Source organism: Lepidochelys olivacea (genome assembly GCF_965140295.1).
Source record: "Lepidochelys olivacea isolate rLepOli2 genome assembly, chromosome: 5".
Classification (NCBI taxonomy): domain Eukaryota; kingdom Metazoa; phylum Chordata; order Testudines; family Cheloniidae; genus Lepidochelys; species Lepidochelys olivacea.
Window position 1 is genome coordinate 125,015,917 of NC_140415.1, and position 22,382 is coordinate 125,038,298.

A 22,382-nucleotide genomic window follows, 5' to 3' on the forward strand; every position below is an offset into this window, starting at 1 on the left:
GTTGGGCTTGTTGCTTCTTCTGGCTGCCTGTGTGGGAGGGCTATGGATGGGAAGGTGGTTTCTAAGCCCTGAGCATGCAATGGTCTCTCTGTGCTAGAGATACTTGCACCTATGCAGAGCCCTCTGGAACTCAGCTACTCTTCCCAACTGCCTGTTGAAGTTACTGGGGCTCTGAGTAAATGCAGGGGCTAGTTTGTGCAGGGCTCATTGTAGAATCAGAGCCTAAAACGGCCCTACTCTGGCCCTTGCAGCCACTGAAACTGAAGATAGTGTGTTTAGATGGAGGCCCTCTCACATCCCTCTGTGGGACAGACACATGGGTATGAACATCTAGGCCTGCTTTAAAGGAGTGAGGTGAGCACCTGCCTCAGCCCCAGGCCACTGTCACTCTGCTCAGCTGCTCCAGGAATTTGCACTCCCTGGTTTGATTTTACTCCCTGTGTGAAAGGTGTAGGGAGGTTATGGGACGAAGTTATGCCTGGTGTGATCTGCTGTCACTCTGGCTGGGAAGGACCCTGGCACTGGAGTAACTAGGCCAGGAATAATAATGGGGAAAGGGCAGAGCCGAGCCGAGTGGCTATAACTGACACCCCCCCCCAAATTTTTCCCTGAGCTTGTCTCCCCACTCAGTGCTTCCCTTTGGCTGTGTCACCCCCAGCATCTGCCCAAATGCTCCCCAGATTCCCCCTGAGCCTGGGGGTTCCACGTATTGAACTGACACTTATATTAGAACTGCTAATTGCACTCAGTCTTTAACCCCTTATTGCCCAGTGTGGGGCTACCTAACTCTCTTTGAGGTTCTGGGCCTAACTCACTTAGGCCTTGCAATGCTGAGAGGAGCAATAGCTAAATACCTTTAAAAACCTGTGCCATGTTCTCTTCCCTGGACAAATCAACCAACAGGAAAGCTATAAATGTACTGAGGAGTATCTTGTGCCAGCTGGGCCAGAATAACTTCCCCAGCCTCTTTTGGAGTGGGCAGGAAAGGAAAATAATACAACAGCTACCAGCACTCTCCTCTCTTAGATGGTTTTACTGTCAAAAATCTTCTACACTGAAAATGTGACCAGGGAAATGGAGCGTAAAGGCGCTCTTCAGAGAGAACAACTGGAGTACTCTGAGAATATGAACCATTATTATTATTTGTATGACCGTAGCATTTCAAAGCAAAAATCAGAACTGGAATCCCATCGTGCTAGGTACTGTCTTAACACAGAGTAAAAGGCCTGCCCCAAACAGCTCATAATCTGAAACTAGGTTTGCCAGCCCTCCAGGATTGTCCTGAACTCTCTAGGAATTAAAGATTAATCTTTAATTAAAGATTGTCATGTGATGAGACCTCCAGGAACACATCCAACCAAGATTGGCAACTCTCACACCCTGTAACTTTTCATGGGCTCACAGCTCTCACTGGGCAAAGTAGAGAATGCAGCTGTGTGATTGGTCTCCTGAGCTGTCTGTCAAGTGTGTCCAGCCCTATGATGACATCATCACAGGAATATAATGGCTGAGACTTGAAGGAGGTGTGAGTATTGGTGAAGGATTAGTAGTGTAGAAGTTTGGTAAGATGTGTGGTTAACTGCTGTGTTATGTCTCTGGTTTCTAGGTTCTGTATCTGTTTTGATGGGGGTTCTTTTCTTACACAGAGTGTGACCCAATGTCTTGCCTGATGGCCAGTAGTGGCTAGGATTGAATAGTCAGAAGCTCTTAGCTAGTTTCAGTGCTTAGTAGCTGTACTTGTGTAAAGCATTTTGAGCTCAGTCTTCTGAGCAAATGGTCCAGGGAAGGAAACTATTTGCCTTCCAGACTGGGAGGCCTGGAGTAATGGTATGTTCTAGGAGATGGAGGCTTCCCTAGAGGAGAATAGAATATTTAAGAAGGAGAACTAAATTAGAGTTTGGACTAGGGGAAAAACTCCTACTCACCTCTCGACCTGAGCAAAGCTATGCTGTTCCCACGCAGAGATGGGGATTGGGACTTCTGGTTGTGGTCTGAGTTCTGGCTTGTCCTAAAGATCTGCAGGTGGAAACACTTGACTGAGGTGGCTGATTCAGCTGAGACTGGAGTGCTGGGTAACCAATATGTATCTGAAACAGATAATGCAGGAAACACTAAAGGAAAACAGGCCTGGTGCTTTCCCATAAGGGAAATGCTTCCTGGCCATAGCTTTCTAGATAGTGGTCTCACGCTCGCCTCTAGGAGTGATGGTGTCAACTTACCTGAACTGGAATCTGTTCCTTTACCAGACCATCTTTACCTGACAATAGAAGATATTTGTATTTTTACCAGCTAAATTGGCTTTAAAATAACCAGCCTGCCGTAGTGGGCATCTGCCTGCCATAGTGGGCATGTGGACTCATAGATATTAAGGTCAGAAGGCACCATTATGATCATCTTCTATGTAATTCAGTATCCAGGGAGACTCCTACACTACTCACTCAAGAGGTCCCTGAAGGCTCCCCAGTGGTACCCTCTCAATTCAGTGTTCTGTGTGTGTAGTCAATGGCGACTTCCTTCTGCAGGATAACTTCTGTCAGTGATTGTACTCTGGGACAAATGGAATTAGCCCCAGTACTATCTGGGAAAAGACTAAACTAGGAGGGTGTCTCTGATGAGCTGTGCAGGTGTCCTCTTGCTCCCCTTGGGAGGCATTGTTGGGTGTAGAAGTCTGAGGAGAAGCTTTGGGAGTGTGTAACGCCAAAAGACCCTGGTAATGGGCAGGATCAAACCTGGGACCTCTGGACCGTAAGGCTCTTAGCTAAGACCGTAAAGCCGATAAATTAATCTCTGTCTCTCTAACTGGTCCTGGTGCCACGACATGGGACAGAAGAACACACCCACAAGATGTGTGGATTACAAGTGCATCCCTGGGCTTGAAGAACTGGCTGTCTCTGAGCCTGCCTTAGATCAAAGGTTTAAGGGCCTGGCCTGCTCTCTGTAGAGAGAGACTTACTGCAGGGGGACAACCTGGTCTGGCTCTTAGAGAAAACGGACCAGGAGCAGCTCTCCTGGTATTCCTTGATTTCACTGTTTCCTGCTGTAGCCACTCAATATTCCTTTTTGGGTCTTGCAGGGACATCTCACTCCACCATGTCTGCTAAGGAAAATGAACCACAGGTGGAGATCCAGGCAGAGGAGCAACAGGTGGGTCCCTCCTGGGGAGGCAGGTGTGCTTGGCGGCTGGAAGGGCTGTTCAAGCTTGAATGTCTCCACTGCTGGAGACAGGGACTCGTAACCACAACACTAGGCAATGATTCTAGCTCTCAGAGTGCCGTAGTCACTGCCCACATGTGCCTCCTGAATCCGGGAGGAGCTCAGGTGACCCTGTGAATGCTGTCTGCATTAGAACACTGGCAAATCCCGTTGATTACAATGCCCAGTGGGGGCATTGTACCGGGCGCTGGACCGAGACATGGTTCCTGATCGAGAGAGACTGCACTTGAGAAGACAAAAGGTCTCTCCATTCCTGCTCTCGCTGACGGAACGAGATCGTGTCACAATTCTGTTTTGTTGGTGGGTGTGCCAGGATGGAAACGGCTTTCCTGAGACCTTGCTGAATATTGGCAGCTGTTCCAATGGAACCAGGCTTCTGGGTCTGTAACTAATCTCACAGGCAGGCCACTGAAACCCAGCTGAAATGGACAGGAGACTGTCCTCAGAGCTGGGCAGTCTCCTACAGAATCAGTAGTTGCAGAGGAAAAGAGACAGGAGGGGCACCTTGAGAAGCCAGGAGCTCTTCTTCAACTGACTCCTCTTTCCCTCCCCTAGACTGCAGGGAACAGGGTGGCTGGCCTGCCCTTGGTCAGCTCTGCCTGTGAGATGGCCTCTGCCAGCTACGCTGCCACCAAAGAGACCCACCCAGGCATCAAAGGGGTCTGTGAGGTAGTAGAGACTGGGGTGAGGGCCATCACCTCTGCTGCCATTACCGGGGCACAGCCCATCCTGGACCAGCTGGAGCCACAGCGTGAGTAAGGGAAGGGAGGCAGGAACACTCCTGTGTGTGTGGCGGGGGAGGTGGGTCTGGGGGCAGGCTCAGCCTACAGTGGCTCTAGGCCCACTACTGAACTCTGCCTCCAACTGGCAGGAAACAGAATCCACAAACTCTCTTCTCCTGCTCCCCTGAACTCAGCGAGCTCCTAAACTTGATCTGGCCAAGGCATTGGCCTTGTGCGGAGGAGTTCTGACGGCTGTAGCAGCTGCTGGTGGGGATTCCTGCTCAGGTACCAGGGGTGAGCTGGACCAGCCTAGAGGCAGGCAGTGCCCAGCCACAATCCCTGGTGTGCATGGCTGGCCCAGTACCACACAGCCACATGCACTGTGTATGGCACCTAATGCCATGGAGCAATACCTGCTAGAGGGCACAGGGAGCAGCTCCTATGCTAAAAGGATCTGAGCCCATGGCAGGCACTGGAGACCCCTGAAACCCTCTAGGAGAAGCTGGGGGTGGATGAACAGATGACTTGCAGCCGGATCTCCTGAGTGCTAAACCTGGCTCTGAAACAGACTGGCTGCAGAGCCTTGGGCAATTGGCCCAACCCCTCTTCCTTGGCTTTCCCATCAGTAACCTGGGGAGACTTGCTTAGGAACACCAGTCCTCCAGTGTATACGGATTAGGAGCCCCACAAGATCTGTGCACATGAAGGAATTAAGGGAACGAGTTCTGTGGTTATGTTTCAGTTGCAGCAGCCAATGAATATGCCTGTCGGGGTCTGGATAGACTGGAGGAGCAGCTGCCCATCCTGCAGCAGCCGATTGAGAAGGTAACCACACGAGTGTCACGGCTGGAGCAGGGTGAGGCTGTGGGCCCTTCACTTCCGCTAGGTGTTCAGTGACCTCTCTTCTGACCCCTTTTCCTATAGGTGGCTTTGGATGCCCAAGACCTCGTCCGTGCTACAATGGTGGGTGCCAAGGACGCAGTCTGCAGCCCTGTCACTGAGGCCAAGGATGCAGTGACCAGCATGGTGGGCATGGCCCAAGGGGCTGTCCAGGAGAGCATGGAGGTGACCAAATCTACCGTGACCAGCAGCATGAGCACAGTGATGGGCTCCTGCATGGGGCAGATGGCTGCAAGTGGCATAGACACAGCATTGGGGAAATCTGAGCAGCTGGTGGACTACTACCTCCCCATGACGGAGGAGGAGCTTGGTAAGATCCCCTCTGCTGAATACAAACCAATGTGACCCTGGCGTCTTTGGGCACGGCTTGGATTCACAGCTGTTCAGTGTTCACATCTGAGCTGCCAGAAGAGCCACCTCTCCTTCGGAATAGCTTGCGACCTAGCTTGGCTCCTAGCCCTCCCTTAGTTGCTTCATGCTGGGCCCTCCGCTCGCCCTGTCTGATGCCTCTGATGCTGCTCCCTGTGCAGCTACCTGCTGCCTTACTGGTCAGTGCTGCAGGGCACCGAAACGTGCCCTGGGAAAGATTGCATCGGTCACAAGCTTTGGGAGGGCTGAACGCATCCCTGCCTTGTATCCTGGCCGTACCAACTAGTGGTACACGTAGGTTTTAATTCTTACCAGTACAGCGACTCATGGGAGGGACCCAAGCGTGGGGGGGGGAAAGCACATGACTCCCCCCAAGTGACCCCACCCTGCCTTGTGCGGGGAGGGCTCTACAGACTCCAGACAGGAGATGCAACTACGTGAAAGGGCTGGTGGGGGGCCAGCTGGGGGCGGTACAGACACACCGGAGGAGGTGCCAGCATTCTGCTCCTTTCGCTGCTGCGGTTCCTGAGAGCCCTGCGGTTTTCAGCGGCTACCGAACGTCATTCCAGTACGTCATCCCAGCAACAAATGTCTTAACGGCGCGGCGTACCTGACCTTACTGCCTTACTTGCACCACTGCTGCCAACTGACCCCTTCCCCCTTCCAGCTGAGCTTGCCACAACTCCCCTGGAGGGGCCTGGAGAGGCTCCCGCAGAGCAGCGGAGTTACTACGTGCGTCTGGGTTCCCTGTCGAGCACGCTGCGTCAGCGAGCCTACCAGCACGCCCTGGGCAAGATGAGACAAGCCAGGCAGTGCACCCTGGAGGCCCTCTCCCAGCTCCAGCAAATCATTGACCTGGTAGGAACAAGACCCCTCTCCCCTGCCCTGTAGCTGCTGTGGGTCATGGTCTGCCATAAATATAAAGGGAAGGGTAAACCACTTTAAAATCCCTCCTGGCCAGAGGAAAAGTCCTCTCACCAGTAAAAGGTTAAGAAGCTGAAGGTAACCTTGCTGGCACCTGACCTAAATGACCAATGGGGAGAAAAGATACTTTCAAAAGCTGGGAGGAGGGAGAGACAGAAAGGGTCTGTGTCTGTCTGTATGCTGCTTTTGCTGGGAACAGAACAGGAATGGAGTCTTAGAATGTTTTAGTAAGTAGTCTAGCTAGGTATGTGTTAGATAGGATTTGTGCTGACTAGAATGACTATCCCAGTCTGTGTATTTTTTTTGTAACTTAAGGTTTTGCCTAGAGGGATTCTCTGTTTTGAATCTAATTACCCTGTAAGGTATCTACCATCCTGATTTTACAGAGGTGATTCCTTTACTTCTATTAAAAGTCGTCTTGTAAGAAAACTGAATGCTTTTTCATTGTGCTAAGATCCAAGGGTTTGGGTCTGTGGTCACCTATGCAAATTGGTGAGGATTTTTACCAAACCTTCCCCAGGAAGTGGGGTGCAAAGGTTGGGAGGGTTTCTGGGAGGAAAGACGTGTCCAAACTACGTTTCCCAGTAAACCCAGTTAGAGTTTGGTGGTGGCAGTAGAAATTCCAAGGGCAAAGGGTAAAATTAATTTGTACCTTGGGGAAGTTTTAACCTAAGCTGGTGAAAGTAAGCTTAGGAGGTTTTTCATGCAGGTCCCCATATCTGTACCCTAGAGTTCAGAGTGGGGGAGGAACCTTGACTCTGTCTCTGCAGCCTCCCATGCTCAGTGTAAATGGCACTGTTGGTTCCAAGGACCCAGCTGTGTCGCTGCAGTAGTGCTGCCTGCCTGCTGCCCACACCTAGCTGTGGGAGAGCTTCCCTGGCCAGCCGCCTCCTGCTCTTCCCAGCTAACTGCCCTCTCCTCCTCCAGATGAGCCATGCCAAGCAGGCCGTAGATCAGAAGCTTCCCAATGGCCAGGACAGTCTGTACCAGATGTGGCTCCAGTACTGCAGGGGGAAGTTGGAAGGGCAGGAGGATCCTGACTCCGCAAAGGTATTCTCCTCCTTCTCGCCCTCACAGCCTTGCTCCAGTGAACTTCCCCCATCTGCAGGGGAGACTTGCAGATACTCCAGTCTCTCTTTCTCCTTCCAGCAGGTTGAAGCACAGGCTCTAGCCACATCCCAGAGCCTCACCCAGCAACTGAAAACCACCTGCCTTACTCTCCTGGGCAGCATCCAGGGCCTTCCCAGCACTATCCAGGACAAGGCCCAGCAGGTCTCAAGCAGTATACAAGAGCTCCAGGCCTCCTTCTCCAGTGCCGGCTGTTTCCAGGATCTGTCCAGCAGTGTCCTGGCCCGGAGTCGGGAGATGGTGACCAAGACCCAGGAGTCCCTGGATGAGCTGCTGGAATACGTGACGCAGAACATTCCCCTGGACTGGATCGTGGGACCCTTCACTCCTGCTGGAGACTCCCCACCGTGTCCTGCTCAGCTGGTGGAGGAAGGAAAGAAGGTGGAGGCCTGAAGGGTTCCCCCTGCTGCTGGAAGGAATCCAGCTGAATTGCCTGCATAGCTAGTGTGGGGTCTCCTCGCTGAGGCCGTAGTCCTGCTTTGGCAGATGGTGGGCTGAGGTCAACTCTTCCTTCTGCAGAAGGAACAGAACTTGTATGTCCTTTCCCACGCACACTTCCCCATAACCATGTATCACCAGTTACAGGGTGGCATCACTAGTCATGCAGGACTGCATCCCTTGCAGGGCTAGTCTGCTTCTCTCAGGACATACATACAGCTGTCTTCCTCCGTACATAGGAAGTGCTCCTGAGCTTGATCTTTTTCCTAGCTGTGTAATGTGTAAAACTAGGGTTTAATGTCCCAATAAACTGCAACTGCATTCAAATTCCTGTCTGCTTAATGTGATTCCCTCCCTGACTCGTGCTCTCTACAAACATTTACTGTACAGATGACCCCATCCCCCTCTTCTTCTCTCACACACACACACACCCTTGCACCTACTTTTTCTCTGGCAGGACTCCAGAATGGCTGAGCTTGTCTCCTGGGTGAAGGCATCTCTTCAGGTGCCTCCATTTGACTCTCTTCCATTGAGACTTTTCTCATGTAGAAGGAGGCAACAGCCCATTGAGAGCACTCATCTGGCTTCCAGTGTGTAGTGAGGCAACAATACAGACTGTGAGACCAAGTAACAGAGGGAAGAGCCCAGTGTGTTACGGCACTATGGCCTTGAGAGGAAATGGGATGTGTGGAGAGCTGAGAACCTACTATTGGTAATGAGCGAAGTTAAAAGGGTCACATACAGTGGTGGGAGACTGCCAGGCTTTGCCTCTAATCCAGTGTAAGAAGCTCAACAGGTTGGAAGTGTCCAGGAAAAGGGATGGTGAATTGTTAAATCCCAGTTGCCTGGAGTTGTCAAAACGCACCCCTGCGCGCGCACACAGGGAGACTAGCTGCAAGACAGAGCAGCAGCCAGTCTTGCTGAAGCATGGACATCAGCCAGCCTGCGTCCTTCCTCCCTGCTGTTAGCCAAGCACCTGCCTAACCTTTCCTACTTCCTAGTGTAAACCTAGCCAGGTCAATAACCGTACAGGCACATGGCTCAGGGTTGTGGGAGATCCATGATCAGACCAGTGCTGGGCTTGTAATGCATTTTCCTGAGAGCTTGTGTCTGTGCTTGAAGTCACAAGCAGGTAGTGTCATCTAGGCAGCTCCATCACTGTTCCTTAGTAGCTCAAGCCTGAGTTAGGATAGAAAGGTCTCTCGGGTTCAGCACTGCAACAGCATCATGAGCAGGAATGGCTGTGTTGCTCCCAGAGATGGAGACTAGTAACAAAGTGGTCATCTCATTGGAAAGGGCCTGCCTTGTTCTCCAATCGACTGAGGATACCAAGCTCTTCATAGAATATCAGGGTTGGAAGGGACCTCAGAAGGCCAGTTAGTCCAACCCCCTGCTCAAAGCAGGACCAATCCCCAACTAAAGCATCCCAGCCAGGGCTTTGTCAAGCCTGACCTTAAAAACTTCAAAGGAAGGAGATTCCACCACCTCCCGAGGTAACCCATTCCAGTGCTTCACCACCCTCCGAGTGGAAAAAGTTTTTCCTAATATCCAACCTAAACCTCGCCCACTGCAGCTTGAGACCATTGATCCTTGTTTTGTCATCTGCTACCACTGAGAACAGTCTAGATCCATCCTTTTTGGAACCCCCTTTCAGGTAGTTGAAAGCTCCTCATAAGTCATGGTACAGTCCCCCTAATCATTATCGTTGCCCTGTGCTGGACACTTTTTTCACATCCTTTTTGTAGTGTGGGGCCCAAAACTGGACATAGTAGTCCAGATGAGGCCTCACCAATGTCAAATAGAGGGGAACAATCATGTCTGTCGATCTGCTGGCAATGTCCCTATTTACACAGCCCAAAATGCCATTGGCCATCTTGGAAACAAGGGCACACTGTTGTCTCATATCAAAGTCAGAAACTCCCTAACTGAGAGGCTAATTTGCCTGTGTAACTGGAGGTGTGTTACAAACCCTGCTGTGCTCTGGCTGAACAGAAGCCCCTCCAACGCTAGCTAGGTGGAGCCCTGCTGGCGTGAGTAAAGGTCCTAGCCGCCTCATTTTAGGGATGTGGAAGAGTAAATGCAGATTTCAGGAGTGCTGGTCAGCTAATCTGTCTTCTGTGTTCAAGCCCAATGAAGCTCTTTCCTCTTTAGTCCAAGTTTAATAAAATGCATGAGGTCAATGAGTGGATTTCACGTTAGCAAATATTCGCTTCAAACCTGGGTAGGAGCTGGATTTTCTTTACACCGTTGTCAAGGTTCCTCCCCCACTCTGAACTCTAGGGTACAGATGTGGGGACCTGCATGAAAACATCCTAAGCTTACTTTTACCAGCTGAGGTTAAAACTTCCCCAAGGTACAAATTAATTTTATCCTTTGTCCTTGGAATATCCACTGCCACCAGCAAACTCAAACTGGGTTTACTGGGAAATGTAGTTTGGACACTTCTTTCCCCCCAAAATCCTCCCAACCCTTGTATCCCACTTCCTGGGAAAGGTTTGTTAAAAATCCTCACCAATTTGCATAGGTGACCACAGACCCAAACCCTTGGATCTGAGAACAAGGAAAAAGCATTCAGTTTTCTTACAAGAAAACTTTTAATAGAAATAGGAGTAAAGGAATCACCTCTGTAAAATCAGGATCATAGATACCTTACAGGGTAATTAGATTCAAAACATAGAGAATCCCTCTAGGCAAAACCTTAAGTTACAAAAAAGACACACAGACAGAAATAGTCATTCAATTCAGCACAATTCTTTTCTCAGCCATTTAAAGAAATCATAATCTAACACATATCTAGCTAGATTACTTACTAAAAGTTCTAAGACTCCATTCCTGGTCTATCCCCGGCAAAAGCAGCAGCCCCAGACCCTTTGTTTCTCTCCCTCCTCCCAGCTTTTGAAAGTATCTTGTCTCCTCATTGGTCATTTTGGTCAGGTGCCAGCGAGGTTACCTTTAGCTTCTTAACCCTTTATTAGGTGAGAGGATTTTTCCTCTGGCCAGAAGGGGATTTTAAAGGGGTTTACCCTTCCCTTTATATTAAGACAACTGTGAAGAACATTGCAGCCTACATTTCCCAAGCACAGCCCCTACCGCTAATCTTTCCGTAGAGAAGGAGCGGTTCTAGCACATCCCCAAGCCAGGGTCAGACCTAAGAAACCCAACTGAAAATGTTGCTGGACCAGTTTGAAGCTATACAAAGAAAATGCAGTAACTGACTAACCCACCGCATGCAGAGTTTATGGCACAAGGAGCAGTGTGTTATTTCAGCAAACCCCAAACCAACGGGCTCGAGTGTTTAATACAAAGGCCTGTTGGAGGATCCAAGGTGTGAGCATAGAGATCACACCAGCTACACCCCAATGGTCTGAATATTAGAAGGAGGAATGGGAAAAGGAAAGAGATGCTTCCTGCCCCCGGCTGGCTTTTTCTCCTGGGTTGCACCCTCTGGATAATTAGTGATTGTAGCTGTAGATCCCAGGTAGGAAGACTTGTAGTGTGCTCTGAACGTGGTTGGGCTTGCTTCTTCTTCTGGCTACCTGTGTGGGAGGGCTATGGATGGGAAGGTGGTTTCTAAGCCCTGACCATGCAATGGTCTCTCTGTGCTAGGGATACTTGGACCTGTGCAGAGCTCTCTGGAACTCAGCTACTCTTCCCAACTGCCTGTTGAAGTTACTAGGGGTCTGAGTAAAGGCAGGGGCTGGTTTGTGCAGGGCTCATTGTAGAACCAGGGCCTAACACTGCCCCACTCTGGCCCTTGCAGCCACTAAAGCTGAAGGTCGTGTGTCTGGATGGAGGCCCACTCACATCCCCCTGTGGGACAGACACATGAGTGTGAACATCTAGGCTTGCTTTAAAAGAGGGAGGTGAGCACCTGCCTCAGCCCCAGGCCACTGTCACTCCCTGCTTTGATTTTACTCCCTGTGTGAAGGGCGATGGGGAGGTTATGGGAAGAAGTTATACATGCTGTGATCTGCTGTCACTCCAGCTGGGAAGGGCCCTGGCACTGGAGTAACTAGGCCAGGAATGACAATGGGGAGAGGGTAGAGCCGAGCATAGTGGCTATGACTGACTCTCCCCCAGCCCAAAGTTTTCCCTGAGCTTGTCTCCCCTCTTAGTCCTTCCCTGTGGCTGTGTCATCCCCATCATTTCCCAAATGCTCCCCTGAGCCTGGGGTTCCACGTATTGAACTGACCCTTATATTGGAACTGCTAACTGCACTCAGTCTTTAACCCCTTATTGCCCAGGGTGGGGCAACCTAACTCTCTTTGAGCAATCAGCACTCTCCTCTCTTAGATTGTTTTAGTGAGAAAAAACCTTCTACACTGAAAATGTTACCAGGGAAATGGAGCATAAAGGCACTCTTCAGAGAGACCAACGGGAGCCAAAACTGGCAACTCCGAAACCCTGTAACTTTTCAGAGGCTCACAGCCCTCACTGGGTAAAGTTGGGAATGCAGCTGTGTGATTGGTCTCCTGAGCTGTCTGTCAAGTGTGTCCAGCCCCATGATGACATCATCACAGGAATATAATGGCTGAGGGGGCCAGGTCCCACTACTGGCAAAGGATTAGTAGTGTGGAAGTTTGGTAAGATGTGTGGTTTACCTCTGTACTATGTTTCTGGTTCTTTGGGTGTTTAGATGGGGGCTCTTTCTTACACAGAGTGTTACCCAGTGTCTTGCCTGATGGCCAGTAGTGGCTAGGATTGAATGATCAGAAGCTCTTAACTACTTTCAGTACTTTGTAGTTGTACTTCTGTAAAGCATTTTGAGTTTAGTCTTCTGAGCAAACAGTCCAGGGAAGGTAACTGTCTGCCTTCCAGACTGGGAGGCCTGGAGTAATGGTATGTTCTAGGAGATGGAGGCTTCCCTAGAGGAGAATAGAATATTTAAGAAGGAGAACTAAATTAGAGCTTGGACTAGGGGAAAATCTCCCACTTACCTCTCTACCTGAGCAAAGCTATGCTGTTCCCACTCAGGGATGGGGATTGGGACTGCTGGCTGTGGTCTGAGTTCTGGCTTGTCCTAATGATCTGCAGGTGGAAACACTTGACTGAGGTGGCTGATTCAGCTGAGACTGGAGTGCTGGGTAACCAATATGTATCTGAAACAGATAATGCAGGAAACACTAAAGGAAAACAGGCCTGGTGCCTTCCCATAAGGGAAATGCTTCCTAGCCATAGCTTTCTAGTTAGTGGTCTCACTCTCGCCTCTAGGAGTTATGGTGTCAACTTACCTGAACTAGAATCTGTTTCTTTTCCAGACTAGTCTCTAACGGACAGTAGAAAATATTTGTATTTTTACCAGCTAAATTGGCTTTAAAATAACCAGCCTGCCATAGTGGGCATCTGCCTGCCATAGTGGGCATGTGGACTCATAGATATTAAGGTCAGAAGGCACCATTATGATCATCTCCTATATAATTCAGTATCCAGGGAGACTCCTACACTACTCACTCAAGAGGTCCCTGAAGGCTCCCCAGTGGTACCTTCTCAATTCAGTGTTCTGTGTGTGTCAATGGCTACTACCTTCAGCAGGATAACTTCTGTCAGTGATTGTACTCTGGGACGAATGGAATTAGCCCCGGTACTATCTGGGAAAAGACTAAACTAGGAGGGTGCCTCTGATGAGCTGTGCAGGTGTCCTGGTGCTCCCCTTGGGAGGCATTGTTGGGTCTAGAAGTCTGAGGAGAAGCTTTGGGAGTGTGTAACGCCAAACGACCCTGGTAATGGGCAGGATCAAACCTGGGACCTCTGGACCATAAGGCTCTTAGCTAAGACCGTAAAGCCGATAAATTAATCTCTGCCTCTCTAACTGGTCCTGGTGCCAAGACATGGGACAGAAGAACACACCCACAAGATGTGTGGATTACAAGTGCATCCCTGGGCTTGAGGGACTGGCTGTATCTGAGCCTGCCTTAGATCAAAGGTTTAAGGCCCTGGCCTAGTCTCTGTAGAGAGAGACTTACTGCAGGGGGACAACCTGGCCTGGCTCTTAGAGAAAACAGACCGGGAGCAGCTCTCTTGGTGTTCCTACACAATATTGATTTTATTTCCTGCTGTAGCCACTCAATATTCCTTTTTGGGTCTTGCAGGGAAATCTCACTCCACCATGTCTGCTAAGGAAAATGAACCACAGGTGGAGATCCAGGCAGAGGAGCAACAGGTGGGTCCCTCCTGGGGAGGCAGGTGTGCTTGGCAGCTGGAAGGGCTGTTCTAGCTTGAATGTCTCCACTGCTGGAGACAGGGACTCGTAACCACAACACTAGCTAAAGCTCCAAGTTCTAGTTCTCAGAGTGCCGTAGTCACTGCCCACAAGTGCCCCCTGATGCCAGGAGGAGCATCGGCACTGGTGACCCTCTGTATGCTGTCTCCACTCGAACACTGGCAAATCCCGCTGATTATAATGCCCAGTAGGGGCATTGTACCGGGTGCTAGAGCGAGACATGGTACCTGATCAGGAGAGACTGCACTTGGAAAGACAAAAGGTCTCTCCATTCCTGCTCTCACTGATGGAACAAGACCGTGACACAGTTCTGTTTTGTTGGTGGGTGTGCCAGGACGAAAGCAGCGTACCTGAGACCTTGCTGGATATAGGCAGCTGTTCTCATGGGACCAGGCTTCTGGGTGTGTAACTAATGTCACAGGCAGGCCACTGAACCCCTCCTGACAGGGACCAGAGACTGCCTAGCTCTGAGGACAGTCTCCTACAGAATCAGTAGTTGTGAGGGAAAGAGACAGGAGGGGCACCTTGAGAAGCCAGGAGCTCTTCCTCAGCTGACTCCTCTTTCCCTCCCTCAGACTGCAGGGCACAGGGTGGCTGGCCTGCCCTTGGTCAGCTCTGCCTGTGAGATGGCCTCTGCCAGCTACGCTGCCACCAAAGAGACCCACCCAGCTATCAAAGCGATATGTGAGGTGGCAGAGACTGGGGTGAGGACCATCACCTCTGCTGCCATCACCGGGGCACGGCCCATCCTGGACCAGCTGGAGCCACAGTGTGAGTAAGGGAAGGGAGACAGGAACACTCCTGTGTGTGTTGCGGGGGAGGTGGGTCTGGGGACAGGCTCAGCCTACAGTGGCTCTAGGCCCACTACTGAACTCGGCCTCCAACTGGCCACAAACGGAATCCACAGACTCCTTTCTCCTGCTCACTTGAACTCCTAAACGTGATCTGGCCAAGGCATTGGCCTTGTGTGGAGAGACTCTGAGGACTGCAGCAGCTGCTGTTGGGGACTCTTGCTCAGGTACTGGTGCTGAGCTGGGCCGGCCTAGAGGCAGGCAGTGCCCAGGCACAATCCCTGGTGTGCATAGCTGGCCCAGTACCACACAGCCACATGCACTGTGTATGGCACCTAATGCCATGGAGCAGTACCTGCTAGAGGGCACAGGAAGCAGCTCCAATGCTGAAGGGATCTGAGCCCATTGTAGGTACTGGAAACTCCATCCACCCCCAGCTTCTCCAGAGGGTGTCAGAACAGATGACTGGCAGCCGGATCTCCTGAGTGCTAAACCTGGCTCTGAAACAGACTGGCTCCATAGCCTTGGGCAACTTGCCCAACCCCTCTTCCTTGGCTTTCCCATCACTAACCTGGGGACACTTGCTTCGGAACACCAGTCCTCCAATGTACACAGATTAGCAGCCCCACAAGATCTGTGCACATGAAGGAATTAAGGGAACAAGTTCTGTGGTTGTGTTTCAGTTGCAGCAGCCAATGAATATGCCTGTCGGAGTCTGGACAGACTAGAGGAGCAGCTGCCCATCCTGCAGCAGCCGATTGAGAAGGTAACCACACGAGTGTCACGGCTGGAGCAGGGTGAGGCTGTGGGCCCTTCACTTCCGCTAGGTGTTCAGTGACCTCTCTTCTGACCCCTTTTCCTCTAGGTGGCTTTGGATGCCCAAGACCTCGTGCGTGCCACAATGGTGGGTGTCAAGGATGCAGTCTGCAGCCCTGTCACTGAGGCCAAGGATGCAGTGACCAGCATGGTAGGCATGGCCCAAGGGGCTGTCCAGGAGAGCATGGAGGTGACCAAATCTACCGTGACCAGCAGCATGAGCACAGTGATGGGCTCCTGCATGGGGCAGATGGCTGCAAGTGGCATAGACACAGCATTGGGGAAATCTGAGCAGCTGGTGGACTACTACCTCCCCATGACGGAGGAGGAGCTTGGTAAGATCCCCTCTGCTGAATACAAACCAATGTGACCCTGGTGTCTTCGGGCACGGCTTGGATTCACAGCTGTTCAGTGTTCACATCTGAGCTGCCAGAAGAGCCACCTCTCCTTCGGGCTAGCTTGCGACCTAGCTTGGCTCCTAGCCCTCCCTTAGTTGCTTCATGCTGGGCCCTCCGCTCGCCCTGTCTGATGCCTCTGATGCTGCTCCCTGTGCAGCTACCTGCTGCCTTACTGGTCAGTGCTGCAGGGCACCGAAACGTGCCCTGGGAAAGATTGCATTGGTCACAAGCTTTGGGAGGGCTGAACGCATCCCTGCCTTGTATCCTGGCCGTACCAACTAGTGGTACACGTAGGTTTTAATTCTTACCAGTACAGCGACTCATGGGAGGGACCCAAGCGTGGGGGGGGGAAGCACATGACTCCCCCCAAGTGACCCCACCCTGCCTTGTGTGGGGGGGCTCTACAGACTCCAGACAGGAGATGCAACTACGTGAAAGGGCTGGTGGGGGGCCAGCTGGGGGCGGTACAGACACACCGGAGGAGGTGCCAGCATTCTGCTCCTTTCGCTGCTGCGGTTCCTGAGAGCCCTGCGGTTTTCAGTGGATACCGAACGTCATTCCAGTACGTCATCCCAGCAACAAATGTCTTAATGGTGCGGCGTAACTGACCTTACTGCCTGACTTGCACCACTGCTGCCAACTGACCCCTTCCCCCTTCCAGCTGAGCTTGCCACAACTCCCCTGGAGGGGCCTGGAGAGGCTCCCGCAGAGCAGCGGACTTACTACGTGCGTCTGGGTTCCCTGTCGAGCACGCTGCGCCAGCGAGCCTACCAGCACGCCCTGGGCAAGATGAGACAAGCCAGGCAGTGCACCCTGGAGGCCCTCTCCCAGCTCCAACAAATCATTGACCTGGTAGGAACAAGACCCCTCTCCCCTGCCCTTTAGCTGCTGTGGGTCATGGTCTGTCATAAATATAAAGGGAAGGGTAAACCACTTTAAAATCCCTCCTGGCCAGAGGAAAAGTCCTCTCACCAGTAAAAGGTTAAGAAGCTAAAGGTAACCTTGCTGGCACCTGACCTAAATGACCAATGGGGAGACAAGATAATTTCAAAAGCTGGGAGGAGGGAGAGACAGAAAGGGTCTGTGTCTGTCTGTATGCTGCTTTTGCTGGGAACAGAACAGGAATGGAGTCTTAGAACGTTTTAGTAAGTAGTCTAGCTAGGTATGTGTTAGATTATGATTTCTTTAAATGGCTAAGAAAGGATTTGTGCTGACTAGAATGACTATCCCAGTCTGTGTGTCTTTTTTGTAACTTAAGGTTTTGCCTAGAAGGATTCTCTGTTTTGAATCTAATTACCCTGTAAGGTATCTACCATCCTGATTTTACAGAGGTGATTCCTTTACTTCTATTAAAAGTCGTCTTGTAAGAAAACTGAATGCTTTTTCACTGTGCTAAGATCCAAGGGTTTGGGTCTGAGGTCACCTATGCAAATTGGTGAGGATTTTTACCAAACCTTCCCCAGGAAGTGGGGTGCAAAGGTTGGGAGGGTTTTTGGGAGGAAAGACGTGTCCAAACTACGTTTCCCAGTAAACCCAGTTAGAGTTTGGTGGTGGCAGTAGAAATTCCAAGGGCGAAGGGTAAAATTAATTTGTACCTTGGGGAAGTTTTAACCTAAGCTGGTGAAAGTAAGCTTAGGAGGTTTTCATGCAGGTCCCCATATCTGTACCCTAGAGTTCAGAGTGGGGGAGGAACCTTGACATGGTCTCTGCAGCCTCCCATGCTCAGTACCATTGGCACTGTTTGTTCCTGGGCCCAGCTGTGTCGCTGCAGTAGTGCTGCCTGCCTGCTGCCCACACCTAGCTGTGGGAGAGCTTCCCTGGCCAGCCGCCTCCTGCTCTTCCCAGCTAACTGCCCTCTCCTCCTGCAGATCAAGCAGGCCGTAGATCAGAAGCTTCACAATGGCCAGGACCGTCTGTACCAGATGTGGCTCCAGTACTGCAGGGGGAAGTTGGAAGGGCAGGAGGATCCTGACTCCGCAAAGGTATTCTCCTCCTTCTCGCCCTCACAGCCTTGCTCCAGTGAACTCCCCCCATCTGTAGGGGAAACTTGCAGATACTCCAGTCTCTTTCTCCTTCCAGCAGGTTGAAGCGCAGGCTGTAGCCATGTCCCAGAGCCTCACCCAGCAACTGAAAACCACCTGCCTTACTCTCCTGGGCAGCATCCAGGGCCTTCCCAGCACTATCCAGGACAAGGCCCAGCAGGTCTCGAGCAGTATACAAGAGCTCCAGGTGTCCTTCTCCAGTGCTGGCTGTTTCCAAGATCTGTCCAGCAGTGCCCTTGCCCGGAGTCGGGAGATGGTGACCAAGGCCCAGGAGTCCCTGGATGAGCTCCTGGAATACGTGATGCAGAACATTCCCCTGGACTGGATTGTGGGACCCTTCACTCCCGTGGGAGACTCCCCACAGTGTCCTGATGAGCTGGTGGAGGAAGGAAAGAAGGTGGAGGCCTGAAGGGTTCCCCCTGCTGCTGGAAGGAATCCAGCTGAATTGCCTGCATAGCTAGTGTGGGGTCTCCTCGCTGAGGCCGTAGTCCTGCTTTGGCAGATGGTGGGCTGAGGTCAACTCTTCCTTCTGCAGAAGGAACAGAACATGAATGTCCTTTCTCACGCACACTTCCCCATAACCATGTATCACAAGTTACAGGGTGGCATCACTAGTCATGCAGGACTGCATCCCTTGCAGGGCTAGTCTGCTTCTCTCAGGACATACATACAGCTGTCTTCCTCCGTACATAGGAAGTGCTCCTGAGCTTGATCTTTTTCCTAGCTGTGTAATGTGTAAAACTAGGGTTTAATGTCCCAATAAACTGCAACTGCATTCAAATTCCTGTCTGCTTAATGTGATTCCCTCCCCGACTCGTGCTCTCTACAAACATTTACTGTACAGATGACCCCATCCCCCTCTTCTTCTCTCACACACACACACACACCCTTGCACCTACTTTTTCTCTGGCAGGGCTCCAGAATGGCTGAGCTTGTCTCCTGGGTGAAGGCATCTCTTCAGGTGCCTCCATTTGACTCTCTTCCATTGAGACTTTTCTCATGTAGAAGGAGGCAACAGCCCATTGAGAGCACTCATCTGGCTTCCAGTGTGTAGTGAGGCAACAATACAGACTGTGAGACCAAGTAACAGAGGGAAGAGCCCAGTGTGTTACGGCACTATGGCCTTGAGAGGAAATGGGGTGTGTGGAGAGCTGAGAACCTACTATTGGTAATGAGCGAAGTTAAAAGGGTCACATACAGTGGTGGGAGACTGCCAGGCTTTGCCTCTAATCCAGTGTAAGAAGCTCAACAGGTTGGAAGTGTTCAGGAAAAGGAATGGTGAATTGTTAAATCCCAGTTGCCTGGAGTTGTCAAAACGCACCCCTGCGCGCACACACAGGGAGACCAGCTGCAAGAGAGAGCAGCAGCCAGTCTTGCTGAAGCATGGACATCAGCCAGCCTGCGTCCTTCCTCCCTGCTGTTAGCCAAGCACCTGCCTAACCTTTCCTACTTCCTAGTGTAAACCTAGCCTGGTCAATAACCGTACAGGCACATGGCTCAGGGTTGTGGGAGATCCATAATCAGACCAGTGCTGGGCTTGTAATGCATTTTCCTGAGAGCTTCTGTCTGTGCTTGAAGTCACAAGTAGGTAGTGTCATCTAGGCAGCTCCATCACTGTTCCTTAGTAGCTCAAGCCTGAGTTAGGATAGAAAGGTCTCTCGGGTTCAGCACTGCAACAGCATCATGAGCAGGAATGGCTGTGTTGCTCCCAGAGATGGAGACTAGTAACAAAGTGGTCATCTCATTGGAAAGGGCCTGCCTTGTTCTCCAATCGACTGAGGATACCAAGCTCTTCATAGAATATCAGGGTTGGAAGGGACCTCAGAAGGCCAGTTAGTCCAACCCCCTGCTCAAAGCAGGACCAATCCCCAACTAAAGCATCCCAGCCAGGGCTTTGTCAAGCCTGACCTTAAAAACTTCAAAGGAAGGAGATTCCACCACCTCCCGAGGTAACCCATTCCAGTGCTTCACTACCCCCCTAGTGGAAAAAGTTTTTTCTAATATCCAACCTAAACCTCACCCACTGCAGCTTGAGACCATTGATCCTTGTTTTGTCATCTGCTACCACTGAGAACAGTCTAGATCCATCCTTTTTGGAATCCCCTTTCAGGTAGTTGAAAGCTGCGATCAAATCCCCCCTCATTCTTCTCTTCCGCAGACTAAACAATTCCAGTTCCCCCAGCCCCTCCTCATAAGTCATGTGTTCCCGTCCCCTAATCACTTTTGTTGCCCTGTGCTGGACGCTTTCCAATTTTTTCACCACCTCCTTGTAATGTGGGGACCAAAACTGGAGACACTACTCCAGATGAGGCCTCACCAATGTCAAATAGAGGGGGACGATCACATCCCTCGATCTGCTGGCAGTGCCCCTACTTATACAGCCCAAAATGCCATTGGCCGCCTTGGCAACAAGGGCACCCTGTTGACTCCTATCCAGCTTCTTGTCCACTGTAACCCCTAGGTCCTTTTCTGCAGAAAAGTCAGAAACTCCCTAACTGACAGGGAGCAATTACTGAAGCTAGTCTGCCTGTGGAACTGGAGGTGTGTTTTAATCCCTGCTCTGTTATGGATTAAAAATGGCCCCTCCAGCAAACTCACGGGGAAGAGTGAGTAAAAGCAATAGCTAGGTGGAGCCCTGCTGGAGTGAGTAAAGGTCTTAGCCTCCTCCTTTTAGGGATATGGAAGAGTAAGTACAGACTGCAGGAGTACTGGTCAGCTAATCTGACTTCTGTGTTCAAGCCCAGTGAAGCTCTTTCCTCTTTAGTCCAAGTCTAATAAAATGTGTGAGGTCAATGAGTGGATTTCACATCAGCAGATATTTGCTTCAAACTTGGAAAGAAGCTGGATTTTCTTTACACCATGAAGAGCATTGCAGCCTACATTTCCCCAGCACAGCCCTTACAGCTAATTTTTCCATAGGGAAGGGGTGGTTCTAACACATCCTCAAGCCAGGGTCAGCCGTAAGATACCACATCAAAAAAGTTGCTGGACCAATCTTAAGTTATACAAAGCAAATGCAGTAACTGACTAACCCACCAGATACAGTATTTATGGCACAAGGAGCAGTGAGTTATTTCAGCAAACCCCAGCATGATTCACCCATGGGCTCAAGTCTTTAATCCAAAGGCCTGTTGGAGGATCCAAGGTGTGAGCATAGAGATCACACTTGCTACACTCCAATGGTCTGAATATTAAAAGGAGAAATTGGAAAAGGAAAGAGATGCTTCTTGCCCCCAACTGGCTATCTTTCCAGGGCACTACTGCCTGCATAATTAGGGATTGTAGCTACCAGGTAGAAAGACTTGTAGTGTGTTCTGAACATGGTTGGGCTTGCTTTTTCTGCTGGCTGCCTGTGTGGGAGGGCTATGGGTGGGAAGGTGGTTTCTAAGCCCTGAGCATGCAATGGTCTCTCTGTGCTGGTGTTACTTGCACCTGTGCAGAGCTCTCTGGAACTCAGCTACTCTTCCCAACTGCCTGTTGAAGTTACTGGAGGTCTGAGTAAATGCAGGGGCTGGTTTGTGCAGGGCTCATTGTAGAATCAGGGCCTAACACTGCCCCACTCTAGCCTTTGCAACCGCTGAAGGTCGTGTGTCTGGATGGAGGCCCACTCACATCCCCCTGTGGGACAGACACATGAGTGTGAACATCTAGGCTTGCTTTAAAGGAGTGAGGTGAGCACCTGCCTCAGCCCCAGGCCACTGTCATTCCCTGCTTTGATTTTACTCCCTGTGTGAAGGGCGATGGGGAGGTTATGGGAAGAAGTTGTACATGCTGTGATCTGCTGTCACTCCAGCTGGGAAGGGCCCTGGCACTGGAGTAACTAGGCCAGGAATGACAATGGGGAGAGGGTAGAGCCGAGCATCGTGGCTATGACTGACTCCCCCCTGCCCAAACTTTTCCCTGAGCTTGTCTCCCCCCTTAGTCCTTCCCTATGGCTGTGTCATCCCCATTGTTGGGGACACTGGGGCATGGCCACTAGGTAACTCGAGGGGATGGAAGACCACGAGTGTCGATGAAGCCCCCTCGCACTAGGCCCAGGTGTCCTTGGTCCCCCCTCCTGCCTGGAGGCACTCGCAGCAGCTCTGCGTACTAGGCCCAAGTGTCCTTGGCCCCCCCGCCTGGAGGCACACACAGCAGTTATGCTGAGAATCTGCAACAGTATGTTGCAGAGTCAGACTGCCTGAAACTAAGCAAGGCCAAACAGGGGAGATATGGAAGAACAATGCTGAATAAAGCAGCTTTATGTATAGTTTAACAAATGATACACAGACTCAGGGAACTAGCTGGGAACTGGATTGGCTGGCTATATGGATACTTGGGGCAGCTTGCTATTGGATAAGTATGCTGGGAAAAAGGATGTATAAAAGCCTGTGTAACTTCCTCCTCTGTGTGCAGGATTTGAGATTGTATTCTCCCTGTAC

General features: G+C 51.0%; 2 protein-coding genes across 4 annotated transcripts; both read left to right on the plus strand.

Annotated features, from left to right (window-relative positions):
- Window positions 1–1,507: 1,507 nt before the first annotated feature.
- LOC311521402 (perilipin-3-like) lies at window positions 1,508–18,700 on the plus strand. Its single transcript, XM_084629734.1, has 12 exons — window positions 1,508–1,525; window positions 3,074–3,144; window positions 3,769–3,964; window positions 4,678–4,760; window positions 4,860–5,145; window positions 13,784–13,854; window positions 14,490–14,685; window positions 15,389–15,471; window positions 15,571–15,856; window positions 16,581–16,771; window positions 17,788–17,901; window positions 17,999–18,700. The coding sequence occupies exons 2-12, from the start codon at window positions 3,091–3,093 to the stop codon at window positions 18,368–18,370; spliced, it is 1,932 nt and encodes a 643-aa protein (XP_084485860.1). The 5' UTR covers window positions 1,508–1,525; window positions 3,074–3,090; the 3' UTR covers window positions 18,371–18,700.
- On the plus strand, window positions 6,163–7,993 carry LOC311521409 (perilipin-3-like). 3 transcript variants are annotated; one of them, XM_084629742.1, is made up of 3 exons: window positions 6,163–6,206; window positions 7,056–7,178; window positions 7,278–7,993. In XM_084629742.1, the coding sequence occupies exons 2-3, from the start codon at window positions 7,056–7,058 to the stop codon at window positions 7,647–7,649; spliced, it is 495 nt and encodes a 164-aa protein (XP_084485868.1). In that variant the 5' UTR covers window positions 6,163–6,206; the 3' UTR covers window positions 7,650–7,993. The 3 variants fall into 3 exon arrangements, with proteins under 3 accessions (XP_084485868.1, XP_084485870.1, XP_084485869.1); XM_084629744.1 differs by having other exon boundaries at window positions 7,281–7,993; XM_084629743.1 differs by lacking the exon at window positions 6,163–6,206 and adding an exon at window positions 6,278–6,355.
- Window positions 18,701–22,382: the final 3,682 nt, after the last annotated feature.